General features: G+C 46.0%; 1 protein-coding gene across 1 annotated transcript in view; it reads right to left on the reverse strand.

The window, feature by feature from the left end:
• PTGFRN (prostaglandin F2 receptor inhibitor) overlaps window positions 1-18,262 on the reverse strand; it is an 80,861-nt gene that overhangs the window by 22,673 nt on the left and 39,926 nt on the right. Inside the window, exons 4-5 of the mRNA XM_061409917.1 lie at window positions 15,071-15,451; window positions 3,618-4,043 (exon numbers count right to left, since the gene is read on the reverse strand). Coding sequence (XP_061265901.1) covers window positions 3,618-4,043; window positions 15,071-15,451 — 807 coding nt within the window. The remainder of the gene's footprint in view (window positions 1-3,617; window positions 4,044-15,070; window positions 15,452-18,262) is intronic.

Consider the following 18,262-nt stretch of genomic DNA (forward strand, 5'->3'; position numbering starts at 1 on the left):
TTTGAGGAATAGTTGTTCCATCAAACTATTAGGACAACACGTATGTCACAGGGTCTCTCCAGAATTACTGATTCCTGAGGTTCCACTGAGCCATTCACATTCTTTCTTGAAGCTTCAATTTGTGAGATTAGAAGAGATAACTAGAGGTTAAACAGGAAAAGAGTTCAAGGACTGTATCCTCAGGCATCTAATGTTTGAGGGTCAGAAAAGTAACAGAAAGCAGCAAAGGAAGCTGAGAAGAGGTCAAGGTTGGAAAACAGCCCAGAGAGGATGGTGTCCCACAAACCAAGGAGAACCCAAAGTATTTCCAAGAAGAGGGAATGATCATCGTGGTAAATCCTGGTAAGTCAAGTAAGATGACTAACCATTAGATTTTGCAATATGTCACTCACTAGTCATCTGGATCAAAAGCCAGACGAGAGGAGATTAGAGAACAGGAGGAGACAAAGTAGAGATGCTGAGGACAGACAAATCAAAGGAAAGAAATAGAAAGGGGTAGGCAAGGGGTGTGGAGAATAGAAAGATGGAGGTGGGGGAAGTAAGATCAAGACTCAGTTCAGTTCAGTTCAGTCGCTCAGTCATGGCTGACTCTTTGCGACCCCATGGACTGCAGCACGCCAGCCTCCCTGTCCATCACCAACTCTGGGAGTTTACTCAAACTCATGTCCATTGAGCGGGTGATGCCATCCAACCATCCCATCCTCTGTCAACTCCTCCTCCTGCCTTCAATCTTTCCCAGCATCAGGATCTTTTCAAATGAGTCACTTCTTTGCATCAGGTGGCCAAAGTATTGGAGTTTCAGCTTCAGCATCTGTCTTTTCAATGAATATTCAAGACTGATTTCCTTCAGGATGGCCTGATTGGATCTCCTTGCAGTCCAAGGGACTCTCAAGAGTCTTCTCCAACACCACAGTTCAAAAGCATCAATTCTTTGGCACTCAGCTTTCTTTATTGTCCAACTGTCACATCCATACATGACTACTGGAAAAAGCATAGCTTTGACTAGATGATTACTATTACTTTGGCAAAGTAATGTCTCTGTTTTTTAATAATCTGTCTAGGTTGGTCATAACTTTTCTTCCAAGGAGCAAGAGTCTTTTAATTTCATGGCTACAGTCAGCATCTGCAGTGATTTTGGAGCCCCCCAAAATAAAGCCTGTCACTGTTTCCACTGTTTCCCCCTCTATTTGCCATGAAGTGATGGGACCAGATGCCATGATCTTGGTTTTCTGAATGTTGAGCTTAAAGCCAACTTTTTCACTCTCCTCTTTCACTTTCATCAAGAGGCTCTTTAGTTCTTCTTTGCTTTCTGGCATAAGGATGGTGTCATATGCATATCTGAGGTTATTGATATTTCTCCTGGCAATCTTGATTCCAGCCTGTGCTTCCCAGTCCAGCGTTTCTCATGATGTACTCTGCATATAAGTTAAATAAGCAGGGTGACAATATACAGCCTTGACGTACTCCTTTCCCAATCTGGAAGCATTCTCTTGTTCCATGTCCAGTTCTGTTGCTTCCTGACCTGCATAAAGATTTCTCAAGAGGCAGGTCAGGTGGTCTGGTATTCCCATCTCTTGAAGAATTTTCTACAGTTTGTTGTGATCCACACAATCAAAGGCTTTGGCATAGTCAATAAAGCAAAGGTAGATGTTTTTCTGGTACTCTCTTCCTTTTTCGATGATCCAAAGGATGCTGGCAATTTGATCTCTGGCTCTTCTGCCTTTTCTAAATCCAGCTTGAACATCTGGAAGTTCACAGTTCAAGTATTGTTGAAGCCTGGCTTGGAGAATTTTGAGCATTATTTTACCACCGTGTTTGAGATGAATGCAATTGTGTGGGTAGTTTGAACATTCTTTGGCATCACCTTTCTTTGGAATTGGAATGAAACCTGACCTTTTCCAGTCCTGTGGCCACTGCTGAGTTTTCCAAATTTGCTGACATATTGAGTGCAGCACTTTCACAGCATCATCTTTCAGGATTTGAAATAGCTCAACTGGAATTCCATCACCTCCACTAGCTTTGTTTGTAGTGATACTTCCTAAGGCCCACTTGACCTCGAATTCCAGGATGTCTGGCTCTAGGTGAGTGATCACACCATCGTGATTATTTGGGTCGTGAAGATCTTTTTTGATCAAGATTAGCTTAGCTTTAATTTAAAAAGACCACAACAAGAGATCTAACAGCTTGTTAATAGGCCAATGGGCAACAATGGGAGTGATCTAGAAAGATAGGTGTGTTGAGAGGATAGGCTGCGTGGAATTCAGAGTATGGAGGGCTCTCAGTTATCAGAAGCGAGATTTCTAGTGTAGGGTGTAAGCTTGAAAGTGAATAACCCAAACAGGACAAAGGTCATGATGACTAGAGAAGGGGACAGGAGACTGAGAATGAAAGGCTTCTCAACCTCAGATGCCCCTGAGAACCATCTTGGGTGCATCTGAAAATTTCAATGCCCAGATTGCAAGTAACCTCAGGCCAGTTAAGACAGAACCTCTTGTGTGACTTAAGCTTCAGTACTTTTTTAAAGCTCCTCGGGTGACTCCAACATGCAGCCAAATATGACCCAGTGCCTATAAGGATCATGAAGACAGCTGGACAGAGGGACTGTGAAACAAGAGTGAGCATCTCCACAGAATGCATGGGGAGGACCCAGGAGTGATGGCAATGAGAGGAGGTTCAACCATCTGATGACTGGAGACCTGAAGTTGGATGTTTTTAGGGAGGAGGGAAAAGGGCCTGGAGGCTGCAGTGAGGGATGAGCAGGGCACCTGCCCCATCTAGAATGGATTACACAGTGAGAAGAAAACAGCACCACTCAGGAAGACTTCGGGAAAAATGGTGTCCTTGGGGAGAGCTAGGTGGGGCATATTTACTGGGAGAAAGAGAAAGGAATATTCAGAGATGAGGTCAGGAAGCGGGAGATTTTGCCAAGTTCTAGAGGGCCCAGTGTGGGGTTTGGGGATTTCAGAGGCATGGCAATGAGGCTACAAAAGCATGTGGAGGGCTGTGAAGGAGGTCCCAGGAGGCCTGGCCTTCCTGCAGTGACAGACAAGACAGAGGATAAAAGCCTTGACCAGTCTGATGTCCCAAGGCACACAGGGCTCTGAGCATTCAGGAGGAGACTGCATCAAAGAAACTGTTTCCCTGGAGTTCTTGTCAGCTAGCCCCAGGAACGGTCTCTCTGAATGGGTGACTGGCTGCTCAGGGGCAGGTGCCATGGCCTGGGGCTGCCCACTCACTCTGGGATTATCTCGAATGTGCCTGCGTCCAGCGGGAACTCATGGACACTGAAATATCCCCAAAGGACTGTGTGAAGTTTCGCTTGAGACCAGCCAACGGAGCAAGAGTGCTGATGGCTTCTCTGGGCACCTGTGAGCTTCCGCGAGATGATCTTCTATCTCCAACCAAGCTCCAGCCCTCTCACTAGGACTTATCCCTCTCAGGGTCAGCACTGCAAAGGGATTCATGCTGAGGATAAAAGGAACAGTCTCTTGACTGCATTTCTTAGATTCCTTGTGTAAAGGGAAACCTGCCAGGTGACTGTGAATCTGAAATGCAGAGCAGGACGACCGAAGCCAAAACAAACCAAAAATGTTCATGAACGAGAAGAAAGTGCCTACCTTCCAACGCCCAAAATATGTTGATGGGCTTGGAGAAGACATCCTTGCTCTTCACCCAGCTATTGTTACGCTGTTTGGTCCAGGCAGACACAACACAGTAATAATTGCCCCTGTCTTCCTCTGTAGTCCTTTGGATCCGGAAATTGAACGTGTCTGGGTGCTCCTTAGAAAAAATGAAGTCTCCCTCCCGGGCCCGCTGCTTGCTCCGCTCTCCGTACTTGAGTGTCCAGTCCCCATTCATGACGGCCAGGAGCTCGCTGGTCACCACATCATCATTGCGCCGGTTCACCCTGTAGTACCAGGACACTGTGAAACGGACGCTCGCCTCTGGGTTCTTCACATCCACTATCCGGCATTCTAGCTCGGTGAGGTCGTCTGAGAACTCGGGGACCTTAGAAGCATTCAGGTACACCTGATAGTCTGGTTCTGAATAAGAGAGGGCCAGGATAAAAGAAAAAAAAATCAATCAATCAAATCAGACACAGCAATTTCCCAAGAATTAACAAAAGGAACAAGACAAGCACTATTCTTGTCCTGACGATTAAATGCCCATCCTACCAACTACAGAGAAAGAAACAGAAGTCTTTACAATGCACAAGGATCCTCTGAGGTTGTCACAAAACTTGATATCACAAGTTTTGTTATCACAAAACTTGACAAACACTGGCCCCACTATGACCCTCAAGAAAAACTCCCAAGGCCAGAAGCTAAATATCTCCAATCAGAGTCTTTATCTTCCCAGAGGGGTGGGGTCGGCTGTCAGTTTCCCCTGGAGGTTAGTCTTTTGAGAATCTCTTAACTGGTATCCATGCTTGACCAACATGTCCTCTAGCATGCCAGGCAGTGCCCAGAGACCTCCAAAGTCCTCACTGGAAAATCTCAGAATCTCAGAATACATTTTGTCCTTGAGGCCAGTCAACCCCCCATGGCTCCGGTTCCTGCCATCCTTGGCTTTGGTCCAAAGCTAAGGTCCTCATTTCCCCATGTATGTTGGTCGCTCAGTCATGTCCACCTCTTTGCGACCCCATGGACTGTAGCTGGCCAGGCTCCTCTGTTCATGGGATTCTCTAGGCAAGAATACTGGAGTGGGTTGCCATTCTCCTCTGCAGGGGATCTTCCCAAACCAAGAGATTGAACCCAGGTCTCCTGCACTGCAGGCAGATTCTTTACCCTCTAAGCCACCAGGGAAGTCCCCATGTATAGTCATACTTGAACTCCCCAAATAGCATTTTTTTTCCACTGACACATGTAACTCTCCCATTCAATTCCACCAACCCTGAAGCTAGCTCACTGTGATCCTGGCTCTAGTAAAGCCTGCTCATGATGACCACTCTGCTTCTCGCCAGGCAGGTTCTGATGAGGAAGGGAGGGAAGTCAGCGTTCTCCTCATGTCCCCACTGCCACTGTCACAGGCCGGTTCTTTTTCACTTGTATAAAAAGCCTTCCTGCTACGAGGTCATGTTGGCATCTAATCCATTTTTGCAACTCAACATTTCACAGCCTCCCAGAAACTCCTACCGAGGCCCCTTCACGCTTCCTTCCCTCCACCACCACCCTCTCTGGGTGTCACACCTAGTCATCTGAAGTCCTCTGTTCATCACAGTCTCACACCTCTGGTGACCTGTCTGCCGAGGCCTCTCCTCTTGACTTCACTACAAATGCGCTCTTTCTTTCATCTCCTCTGCGCCCCCTTCCTGGGTCCCCAGGGCGTGACACCCTTTCTCTACGCTCCCATAAGCAGCAAGTTACTCCCTGTTTGAAGGTCTTGTCCCCAAGCTCCAAATACACAGCCTTCTATGCAGTAGTCACTTGGTGTGAAGCCTTTTAAAAAGGCTACATTTTTCTCCTGTAGCACTTTGCCTGTTAGGAGAAGAATAATTCTACCTACACAGAATTTTCCATTTGTCAATACGATATTCACATCACCTCCATCAGACAGTTTAGTTTTATTTAATGTTGCTTTTATTTATGACTCATACAAATTATAAACTGCTGAGGTCAAGGAACTGTTCTTTTGTGATTTATACTTCTAACGAAATGTATAACATCATGACTTCCCCAAGAGTGATTCAGTGGCCAGGAAATGGAAAGAACTCAAAATCTTAATTCCCTCAAATGTCATATTCACAAGCATTTAGTTGCAAGTGAGGCTGGACCCCGTGCCACAAAAAGTTCAATCAATGCTGCTCTGCCTGCTGATGAGAGAATGTCTGCAGTGACACGGATGTTACAGAGAAACACGCTAGACTATCATCTGCCACCTTGTCTCAGAGGTGAATGCGTTGACGACGCATCGCTGGGGGGTTTCCTGGCCCTGGGCAGAGTGCTAACACACACACTGCCTCTCCAGCAACTGCTGACTCTGGAGCTGACACTGAAATGTCACATGCATAAGGCAAGGCATTCCCAAATGACCCCATATCCAGGGTTTCAGATCCTTCCCTCATGTCAGAGTTGGGCACGGCAGCAGGGGTGAGGACAAGGTCAACCAAGTTTACTTAATGCGGAAAGGACAGACTTGAACAGGTTGTGCATGCAGCAGACTGCCCTCCTCAGACCTGGCAGGATCAGCCACGAACACCGAATCACCAGAGTCCTCTCGAAGCAGGAGCAACCTGCTGCGCTCTGACCCTTCCCATGGGTCACCACATTAACCTGAACAACAAACCGTGAAGCCGTAAAGAGCAGTGGTGAGGAGCCAGGGGTCTGGAAGACAGACTGGGTCTGAACCTGACTGTGCCATGACTGGCTGTGTGACACTGGGCAGATTACTCAAGCTCTCTAGTGGTTCATCTGCAAAACTGGGGAGAATAACAGTAACCACCTCATGATGTTATCATGAGGATTAGTAGTTAAAATACAGGTGAAAGTGCTTAGACTGGTTGCTTAGCCCTGGGGTTGGGGGAGAGAGGGTATACTGGCAGAGGCAGGTGGGGAGCAAGATGAACTGGGTTGCAAACATGTTATTGTTGAGATGCAATGGAGACACCAAGTCAAGATGCCAAGGACAAAGCTTGGTGCCATCGTTTGAAACTGGAGACTAAGAAAGAGCTGGGGCCAAAGCAGGGGCACAAGCACACCACCCCCCACAAACAAAGACAGCCGGCTCCTCCCTGTACCTTTTCAACCACTGTTCCTGGTACCAGACCCCATTCTTCACCCCTGTGCCCATTCCCACTCTCCGTGCAGATGGTCCCTAAGTCTCACAATTCTACCTCCTCAGCGTCTCTGCCACTTCTCGATGTCCAGGGCTCACACATAGTAGGTGCTGGATAGATATCTGTGCATAGAAGTGAAAACCTCACAACCGCCACTCCCATCCTGGCTCTCTGCCTCCATCCAAGACTATCGCGATAACCTTCCAACGTGCCTCTCAGTTCACACCAGCACTAGGGCATCTGTTCAAGAAGGCTGCCACAGCTTTTCCTGTCATCTGATGAGTTAGGGCTTCCCTGGTGGCTTAGCAGTAAACACTTCTGCCAGTGCAGAAGACGGGTTTGATCCCTGCGTCGGGAAGATCCCCTGGAGAAGGGCATGGCAATCCACTCCGGTATTCTTGCCTGGAGAATCCCATGGACAGAGTCTGGAGGGCCATAGTCCATGGGGTCGCACAGAGTCAGACACAACTGAAGCAACTGAGCACACACACACATGCACTGAGTTAAGAACACACTCCCCAGCCTGGTATTCAAGGCCCTACAGAACCGCTCTGTCCAGCCCCACTGCCCGCTTCCCTCAGTATCCACTCTAGACTCCACTCCCTCATCGCCTCCTCTGCCTTCTTCCTGCTGCCGCCTCTGCCTGAGCGCCTGGGACACCTGCTGAGTCAAGCACTGAGTAAAAGACTGAACAGATTCCTCTCCTCCGCTCCCCACAGAGGGTCTGTTTAAGTCTGTGTATTCAAATGTGGAGCGAGGACAGCACAGCGGGTACAGCACGTGTGCATCTGGCTTGGCAGAAGAGCAAAGTCTCTTCGTTGACAGGCTGGTCTCCTTGCTCTCTGTTAAAACTAAATCTCAGGTCCCCAGAGGAGGAACCTAATTAAAAAACAAACAGACACGTGGATTTTTGTGAACTTACAAGGCGTAAGTTACGGTGGTTTAAAGCAGTGGCCCCTAATCTTTTTTGGCACCAGGGACTGATTTCGGGGAAGACAATGCCTCCATGGACTGTGAAAGGGGGGAGGTGGTTTTGGAATGACTCAAGTACATTACACTTATTATGCACTTTATTTCTAACCCACTGCCACTGGTGATCTAACAGGATACCGGTCTGAGGCCTGGAAGTTGGGGACCCCTGGTTTAGAGGATGCTCAAAGGTCATCTGAACTATCCCCCAGCCTTGGAGATCGTCTTTCAGACTTACACTGCTGGAGAAGATAGGACGTCACTGCATCCGACTGGTAGGGGTGTACATGGGTTCTTATTTCCTTTTTGTTTTGGTGCATGTGTGGAAATCTTCCTTTATTGCTGTTTCACAATTTTTAAAAACTGTTGGCAGAGATTGGGCCTGTTCCTCATGGTCCAAGGTACACAGATCTCACTCTGAACAGACAGAAACAGCCTCTCCTACTGAACAGGAAGGCTTCCTTTGAACTCACCAGCCCATCCCATCTCTACTTCTTATTCAGCAAACGTTCAGAGAGACCCTACCACCTGCCAGGCTCCCTGCTCTCTAAGGACTTTCCTTGAACATTGCCTTGAATTTCAGTTACATGTCTGTTTGCCTCACGGACCTTCATTAGGGCCCTTCACTGGGTCTGGGACCCCCGACTTGATTCATCTGTGTGCACTGTGCATACAGTGCCTTGTACATAAAAGACATTAACACACTTGCTGAATTGGACTAAATTTAATACTTTGCATAAAAATGCTCATTTTCAGCATAAGCATTCCACTACTGATTACTGCTATATTCTGCTTGATCTCATCAAGAAATCATCTAAGAACGTAATGGTGGTTATGTTTAAAAAATGCTTATCAGTGAAAGATGCATACTAAAGTATTTAATGGCAAAATGACATGATGTCTGGGATGTGTTTTAAATTCTTTCAGAAGGAAAAAAAAGAGGGCGGCAGGGGAAAAAAAGAAAGAGAGAGAGGAACAGGGTGTGTGTGTGTGTGTGTGTGTATCCAGGGGAGGGAAGAGAGATGAAGTAAGATCTCAAAATATTGGTAATTGTTGAAGCTGGTGGTTTGTTCTACTACTGTGTAAACTTCTGTTCCAAAAGCTTAAAACAAACAGCCCACCCACATAGTCAACCCTTTCACAGAATACTGAGGCCAGCGTAAGGCACGACATCACTAACCTTCCAGAAACAAAGATCCCCCCCTAACCTGTCTCCCAGGTCAACCTACTCACTTACACATCACCTCCCGAAGCTTTCGCCTCCCATAGTGCAAACCCTATCACCATCAAGAAAGACTTTATTTTTTGATTATGGATTATTAAACTCCTTTGTTACTACTTTCAAGACAATGAAAATATTCAGGATTATTGGCAAGTGTGTAAAAGCAGGTATTTTGTGCCTACTGCATGCAGGAACCTGAACTGGGGGTTTCCATGGGTTACCTCCTCCTTTTACTCTCACAGTTCTGTGCGGAAGGTACAAGAATACTAAGAACTGGAATGTGTGCAGGGCCTCCTGTGAGCCAGGGACCACGTCATGTACTTTCCTTGCAATCTCGTTTAATCTTCAGAATATCCTTATGTAATAGGTACTACTTATTTACGTACATTTCCTAAACAAAAACAAAGCTAAAACCAAAGCTCAAAGGAGGTTAAATTCAAAGACTAAGGTCTTGCATGGTGTAGGGGAGCAGAATCATAGGAGAGGCTCTGGCTCCATGGCCTGGCTTCCACTAGCACCAAACCGCACATCATTACACACCCAATGATTAATGCTTCTCAAGGCCGGCTCCATCCCAGAAGACAAGAGTGATGATAACAGCTAAGGCACTAATCCTGAACTGTGTACAGTGCCATGTTCTAATACCCACTTTGAGGCTTAGTTAACTGGGAAGAGCTAATTAGATGAACAGGCTGCACGCACATGTCAGAAGAAACAGCAGGAACTGGGCCTTGGTTTCTGCCAATGCCGATTTTATCATCCTGAACTGGGCAGGTACTTTAGAGGCAGCTGAATGAGTTGACTGTCAAAGAGCTGCCATTATCATCATTGGTACGTGTATGTGTGCTCAGTCGCTAAGTCGTCTCTGACTCTTTGCAACCCCATGGACTATAGCCCGCCAGGCTCCTCTGTGCATGGGATTTCCCAGGCAAGAATACTGGAGTGGATTGCCATTTCCTCCTCCAGGGGATCTTCCCAACTCAGGGATCGAATTCACGTCTCTTGTGTCTCCTGCAATGGCAGGTGGATTCTTTACCATACCATAATTAAATATTCTCTAACATTTAAACAGAGAAGACTATAAATAAGTAGCTGTTATCGGCAGGGGTGGCACTTTACCCCACTTAGGAAAGCCATTATGATGAGGTTGCATTCAGCATTATGGATTTCAGGGCAACAGAGATAACATTATTCAAATGGGATACCAGTGCCCCACACCCCAAGTGACACTTGCTCCATTTTGTTTTTTCTTTCTTCATCCTCACTCACTCCTCCCAGAGAAAGAAGAAAAAGTTATCAGATTTGGGGGGGCATAAGGGCTAGGTGTGCTCAACTCAGCTCCTCTTTGGACCCACACATTCCTCCTTCTCCATGTCCTAAGACACCCCCAATGGCTTATTTTTTTTTCCCATGATTTATTTAGTTAAGAGCTTGATGGAGAACAGCATGTTCTATATGGACTCTTCCTCCAAAACACAAATCAGTAACTGCCACTGCCACCACGAAAATGTGTGGAGCACTTAAGTGCCAGGCACTGCCCTAAGGCACTTCATATGCATTATCCCACAAAGCCAAGAAAACCGAAGCTTAGAAATCACAGGCATCAAGCCTGAGACAGAAGGCCTAGAAGGTGGTGGAACAGGACTCCATCGCTCTTCGGCCTTCAGAGATAATCTTGGACAGACAGCGGATTGTAGTTGCCTGTAAAATTCTGCAGATCTAAACCTTATCTTCTATAGATGGCAAAGAACTTTCAAATCTCTCCCAAGTACTTAGCAGATTAACAGCTCCTTTTAAAGAAAAATAATTACCTTCCTCACTGGCTCTCGGCTGGAAGAGGGGACAGTCCTCGAGTGGAGAAGAATGCAAATTAAGTGCTTAAGCCGGAATAGCAGAACTCGGCTCTGCCTCCTCCCGCTCTCCTATCTGAAGCCGGTGGAACCCTCTCCAATTAACACCAGAGAAGTCTGGGACTTCGGGCAGACAGCTCAACCATGAACTGATTAGTATCCAACTCTCGCCAAGGGCTCATTTAAGACATCTGATAGCAGAGAGAGATGGCTTAATATGCAGATTAACCAGCCATTCCTCCAGATTCTCTATAGTTTTAGCCATATACTAAATGGGATAGACACAAGGCAACATTTGTCCTCTGTAGTAACTCAGCTTCTTACAAAAACTCCTTCATACACTTAAGGTTTATGCCCTTGGCTTTTATAGGGAATGGATATAAGAAACATCCATTTAAACAATCACGTAGAGCTTTTGTAAAAGAACAGTTGAAAGCACTGTCCGTTATGTTATCTGATGCCCCTTAAAGAAAAAGCACGTGATATATTCAGTGCCAATAAAAAGTTTGTTTCTCTTTTATTTGTTTTGTATATGCAGAAGAGGACTGCATAATTACATCTCTTTTTGCCTCAACTCTCCAAAACTTCAGAGGCAAATTCAGTACTCAAATGCAATAACTAATTCATCCCAACCATCTTGCCATATCTATTCTTTGATTTTTTTTTTACCCCTTTTGATCTTGATTTTATTTTTGTGCCTCCTGCTTTAAATTGGACTTCGTTTTGCAAGCCAACTTATATCTTTTTCCCTTCAAAAGTAGGACATCCATCCTAAGTAAAGAGGCTTTTTCTTACCCTCTAAGAAAAATCATAGTCCTCCCTGATGCTACAAGTGCTCTTGGACTTGACAGACCCATTCATGCCTTTGCCCTAATCTGTCTGGTTAATACGGTGAACACGAGAAGATCCCAATCAGCTTCAACCCCTCACCTACTTAGTGCACCAACCCCAAGCAAATGAGAACAAGGACCACCCAGCTTTTAGGATTTTATGCTCTCAAGCTTCAGGAGTCAAGCTGATTCCCAAAGTCAAAATGTTTTCACTCAGGATGACAATACTTGGGACAGACCCCCCCTTAAGATAAAAACATTTGGGACAGACTTGACCCACAGCCATAATTTGTCCAAGCCATTCTAAACATTTTTTTTGAAATAAAAGAAACAAGCATTAACCACTGTGTAGATTCTATTTTCCAAAGAGAGCTGCAGTAACGTTTCCCATTTCACACGCCCTTTTTGCAAAGTGACCTTGCTAGTCTCCCATTAAGAGACGGGGTCTCTTTCCCTACTCCTTTGGACTTGGACAAACTCTCTAGTGGGCCTGGCCAATAGGAAACAGTGGGAGTGTGTTGTGCCAGTCCCAGGGACAGCTTTTAACTAGCCTGGCACTTCCACTTCCTGTGTCTTGGCAGTCAGCTGCCATAAAAGGAGCATGACTGTCCCGAGAAGACAGTGCCATAAAAAGCACCACAAGGAAAGGGCCTGGATGAGACACCATGTGGGGACAGAGAGAGATGCCCCAGAATATGGTAACACATGCATGAGAAAGCCATCTGGAAGGGGATCCCCAGCCCGAACTGTCCTAGCTGTCACCATGTGCATCAGAGATGAATCTTGACTCATTCCCTAATTCCTGACCCTCAAAATTGTAAGCAAAATGAAAATCAGTGGTTTTCAAATGGGGACTGGGACAGTGTCTTAACTCACACTATGGTGAGGATCAAATATTTAATGCATGAAAGCCTCTGGCCCAGTCCCTGGCATGCAGTAAGTGTTCAACACATGGCAGTGATCATTTTTAACTGGTCTAAGTAACAAAACTGAGCATTTTGAGTCATACCTGCACAGGGAGCCGGCTTTCTCAAGAGCTCTTTTGTGACAACACTCCACAGTCACACAACATAAGATGACCTATATAAATAGAATACTTCCTGTCTTATTACCTCCAACAGGCCGCATGTGGCATGGGATCGACATGCATATGCATACGTGTTGTAAATCTAGAGAATGTCACATAGTGTCAAGCCATGCCTGATCCCTGCCGGGCAGAGAATCCTTTCAGAAGGTCCTGGGGGAAGATCAACTGCTGTACTCGTGCCCAACTCGCCTTCTGACAAATGTCCAGAGAGCTTCGTGGTGTGAGTCGCAGGCACATGGAAGGAGGAGAGATTTAAGGGAAGACAAGAATACCACTTACACTTCTGGCAGGTTCACCCGTGTGCCTCTGAATATTCTGAGCTGAACATTACTGCTTTCTTTGCAATTCTTCTTTTCCGATGCACATATTTTAACATATCCGTGTGTTGGTGCTGCCTTATCTCCCCATCTGCCCAATGTTTACCGAGGGTCCATTACTTACAAAGGTTCGGGGTGGAGGTGGGAGGGGGGTAGGTCAGTCAGGGAAAAGCACACTCACAGCTTTCACAACAGCAGTACTGAACCCTTAGGAGAATAACTAAACCTTTCCCCGCAATTTAGTCTCCTTATTTCTTCCCACTTTCCGGAGAACACAGCCACCAACAAATCCCTCCCAGCTAAAAGAGCCCATTCCCTCCCAGAGCTCCCATCCTCTTCCCGCCAGTCCCGCCATCTCCCCCCAGGGTAGGCTGGGATCAATGCAGGAGGACTTCAAAGAGGCCCTCAAATTGGAGTGCAGGCAGCACTTTCTTTAAAAAAAAAAAAAAAGAGAAAGAAAAAAAACCCGCCGGAGCTGTGAGTCTAAGCCAGTGGGGGAGGGATGCAGGAGGCAGGGGTGGGATCTGACAGCAGGGCACAACGCACCGAGGATCAGGGCTGTGAGACACATTCAGCTCGAGATGAAAACTCTTCTTTCGGTGCTGACAACATCTGTTTTATTTTGAAGGTTGCTAAGGAGAGTTCTAGCTGGGCTAACATTGTTCCAGTTCAGTACTTCATAGTGAGTCTCTTTGCGCAGGGTTCAGGCGGCAGGAATAAAAGCTCGCCAGATAAACCCCGCTCCTTTCACTCTGTAGATATCAAAGACTCACTTTGCTACCAGGGATGACTAACAGCCCGCCTCGTCTCACTCTGAATTGGAAGGACCCTCTGCTTACTTTCTTATTACTCTTCCCCTCCCTGCCCCCCTTCTGTCCCCACTTGCCAACTCCCCATCTCTGCCAAATAATGGCTTATTAGGAAGAAACAAGACAGTGAATGTGCCACTAGCCTGGGAGAAGATTTCAATGCAGAGACAAGAAAGGGCTGAGGAATGAGCTGGGGCTCATGGAGCGAGGATGTATAGCATTAAACAAAGGAGGAAATGATTTCCTAGCCTTTAAAGATCGGTTTCATCTCCTAGTAGAGCAATGCCAAATGCCTTCGTGTGGGCTTAGAATGGTCAGAGGACAGTAGAGAGATCAAGCTCAAAACAGGGAAGAGGCTGACCCGCAGGCCTGTGTCCATCTTTGCAGTAATGGACATGGGAAGCAAGGCGCTCCATACTCCCCTTGGTCCCATCCTGCCTAAGTTCACTTGCAATTAATTACAAGATGGTAACAAAATTAGGAAAAGGATTCAGAAAAATAAGAGATGGGGAGGATGACAGTGGTAAAAAAAAAGAAGAAGAAGAAGAAAAGGATATGACAATGACCTTCATATATATGACAAGTAGCAATTGCATGAGTGGCAAGGCGGGCAACGGTTGAGGGCACTCTGCCTCTCCCCAGGGAATCAGACTTGGGGAGAGGACCCTCCAGAAAAGGTGGGGAAACAGGAAGGCCCTTACATTTAATTGGTATCTGCAAAAAAAAAAAAATCATTTTGGGATGCCAAGGCATTCAGTGAAAAACTGTGTTCCATTAACTGAAGGAATTCTTTTTCTTCCCTGGGCTTTAAAAAGCAACAGCTCCTCCTACCAGAGAATACCTAGGAGTCTAGGGAAAAGAGAGGGAGAATGGCAGTGTGCTCCCTCCAACAAAGATCCATTTCAAAGAGCCAATCAGCAGGACCCCGGAGCCTGCAAATCTCTGACCACAAAAGGAAACTGTATCCTCTCAAATGAGGGCATTGAGACAACTGAGGCCACATCATCTAAACATCTCCCTTGACTGCCAGATTCTGTTTCAGCCAGTTTTGCCTTCTCTCCTCCCCAGCTTGGGATATCCAGGAGAAAGTATGCTTGTCGATATCAAGAATGCCACAATAATGCAAAACACACAGCTCCTTGACTCCTCTCCAGATCCCAGGGGAAGAATTAAGCCAGGGAGGTGAAGAGCCACCCTCCAAAACCACTCACCTAGCCAGGTCACAGTCACGGCAGCCGGAGCCGACACAGCCTCTGCCACCTTGTGCCAGGTCCTGTTGTGGCCGGGGGTCCAGAGCGCCACATGGCAGAAATAGTAGCCAGCATTTTCTTTGCTGACATCTCGAACCAGTAGGTGGTAGGAGCGTGCATCCATGTGACTCAGGGCCACACGAGGAGAGCTGTGCACCAGGGAGTCACGGTCCAGCCGAGCCAGCACACGGGAGCCAGGCAACGCGCTGTCGGGCGTCCAGCTGAAGGACCACGTCACCTCGGGTCTGACGTCGTCCGCTCGGTCCGTCGTGATGTTGCAAGCCAGGCCCAGGTCCTTGCCTTCAGCTACGGACACATTCCTGGCCACAGCTGCTCGGAGAACTGGAAAACCAAAAACAAGGTCATCAAGATCATCTCAGTTACATTTGCCACTTCCACCCCATCCCCTTAGATCACCTCCTTTTACCTTCTTATGTACGACATTCAAGTTAGGAGACTTTGTACAGTTTTATGTGCTTGAGAAATATAGTGAATAAATGAACAACATATTTCTTTTTATTGCATTAAAACAATAACAGCAGCAAACACTTATATAGATCCTTCTATATGCCAGGCACTCTTCTGAGTGCTTTATAAATATCATCTTCAAAACAACCCTACGAGGTGGTTCTATTATCATCTCCATTTTACCAATAAGGCAACTGAACCACAGAGAAGTTAAGTAACTTGCCCAATGTCACACAGCTACTATGTGGCAGGGTTAGGATTCAAATTCAGGCTGCCTGCCTCTAGGGACTCTGCTCTTCAGTGTTACACCATCATTACGTACATTACCATTTGAAAACAACTCTGTTGAACATTACAAAACTAAATTTATATTTTTTCCACATGCATGATAGACTTGGGTGACTTTCAGAGAAAGGATAGCTCAGCTCTGGCTGGTACATACTGTCACTTGGGGGCTAGGAGATGGAAGGTAGAAGTGAGGGTAAAACCATCTTCTGGGTGAAATGGGGTTGGGGATGTAAACAGAAGGACTGGGAAAGGGAAACCAGACCACATGCCGAGCAGGTCAAGTCTCCCAAATGCAATGTACTTAGAGCATCATTTATGCTGTTCTACACCCCCACCTTAAAGTCAAGGATAAAGGACATTCTAAAACCAAAACACAGTGATTTCTGGACAATGCCACTGCCCTCTCTCATTAGTGTGGATAATTAAAAGTAAGGATTTGGTGTGACAGTCCCCAGGCAGATCTGGTTTCAGCATTCCCCTATCAAAGCTTTTTATATGGAAACATTTTATTTTATTCGAGGGATTTTTTTGCAAAGAAGTTGAACATCTGAAATCAGAGTAGAAAAACATTCAACACGTGGTAATGCTCTGGGAACAACTGCTTAGATGATGAGGAGCCGACACCTCCCAGGGGATTCAAGTGGAAGCACAGCACAGGCCTGGTCTTCCAGCCAGAGTTGCTCAGCATCAGCTACAGACCTGGGTCAGGTCAGCGACAAACGCTGGCACTTGGTTCAGAAAAGACCCAACCTCCCGAACCCATGTGCTTTGAAGTAAATGACTTTCATTATAGATTTTTCCAAAGACTGATGATACTTCAAACAAGAGTTTCAGGCCAAGTTCAAGCTTCACTTTGATGAAGACAGAAAATGAGGTAGGCATAGTATTAGAAAAAGGAATTTAAAGTCTAATTTCTAACCACCACCCACCTCCTTCCAAAGTCTTCCTCTTCCTTCACCCCTTTAAAGAAGCCAAAAACAATATGAGATACCATTTGAGAGGAGTCAGGAAACTGCTGCTCTGAGCCCATGCTGCCGTTTGAACCACTCCATGTGCAACAGTCAGAGACTCTGGAATACTACCAGAGTTGCTCTATGCCAGCCACCACTACAGCAGTTGTAAAAGAAGGCCCAGGAGGGAGCCAGCCAAGAAAAGAAGTAGACAGTAAGCAACTGCGGACAGTATGCATGGAGAAAATGGATTCTTGCATTTAGAAATATTAGCATCTCTGTAACAATATAGTTCGCTTTCTAATTTTTTTCTCTGCAAGTGGCTAAATATCTCATCACATCACTCAGCACAGTTTTTACATGTTCTATGGGATCGGAGGGTTCACTACTGGAACGGGATGAAGTACGGTGAAGGGAAAAAGGAAATCAGTTCTAAGGACTCATAGAGGAGGCTTCAGACAAAGTCTGTGATGGTGTAAGCTTTCTCCTACTGGATATAACTGACCCTATAAATTAAGACACCAGGTTCAGCATTACAGGGGGTTTACTGCCACCTACATGGTACAGCCCCACCATGTAAGTCACTTCGTGCCATTTATCATAAGAATGCAGTAAGAATAGTTAAGAAGTTAGCTATGGACAACTTCATAGCAGCACTATTTACTATAGCCAAGACATAGAAACAACCTGTGTCCATCAACAGATGAATGGTTAAAGAAGACGTGGTGTATATAGACAATGGATTATCACTCAGCCATAAAAAAGAATGAAAGTTAGCCATGTGCAACAGCATGGATGGACCTGTAGGGGATTACACTTAGTGAAGTAAGTCAGACAGAGAAAGACAAATATTATGTTTTTACTTATAGATGGAATATAAGAAATAAACAATATAACAAAAACAAACAAACAAACAAAAAGGCTCACAGATGCAGAAAACAAACTAGTGGTTACCAATGGGGAGGGGGGAGGTGGGGGGGGGGGCAAGATAGAGGAAGGAGGGACTTCCCACGGGTTAAGAATCTGCCTAGCAATTCAGGGGACTTGGGTTTGATCCCTGGTCGAAGGACTAAGCCCTACAACTAAGACACAGAGCAACTAAGCCTGCATGCTGCAACCACGGAGCCTGCACATCACAAGGAAAGATCCTACATGACATATTGAAGATCCTGCGTGTTGCAACTAAGTTCCAACACAGCCAAATAAATAATACAAATTAGTAAATACTTTTTTTAAAAAAAGATAGAGGCAGGGAGTCAAGAGGCAAGAAGTACTAACTACTAAGTAGAAAGTAAGTAAGATTCAAGGATGTAATGCACAGCACAGAAAATAGAGCCAATATTTAAAAATAACTTTAATGGAATAAATGGGGCTTCCCTGGTGGCTCAGATGGTAAAGAATCTGCCTGCAATGCAGAAGACCTGGGTTCAATCCCTGGGTCAGGAAG

This window comes from Bos javanicus, chromosome 3 (assembly GCF_032452875.1).
Source record: "Bos javanicus breed banteng chromosome 3, ARS-OSU_banteng_1.0, whole genome shotgun sequence".
NCBI classification, from domain to species: Eukaryota; Metazoa; Chordata; class Mammalia; order Artiodactyla; family Bovidae; genus Bos; species Bos javanicus.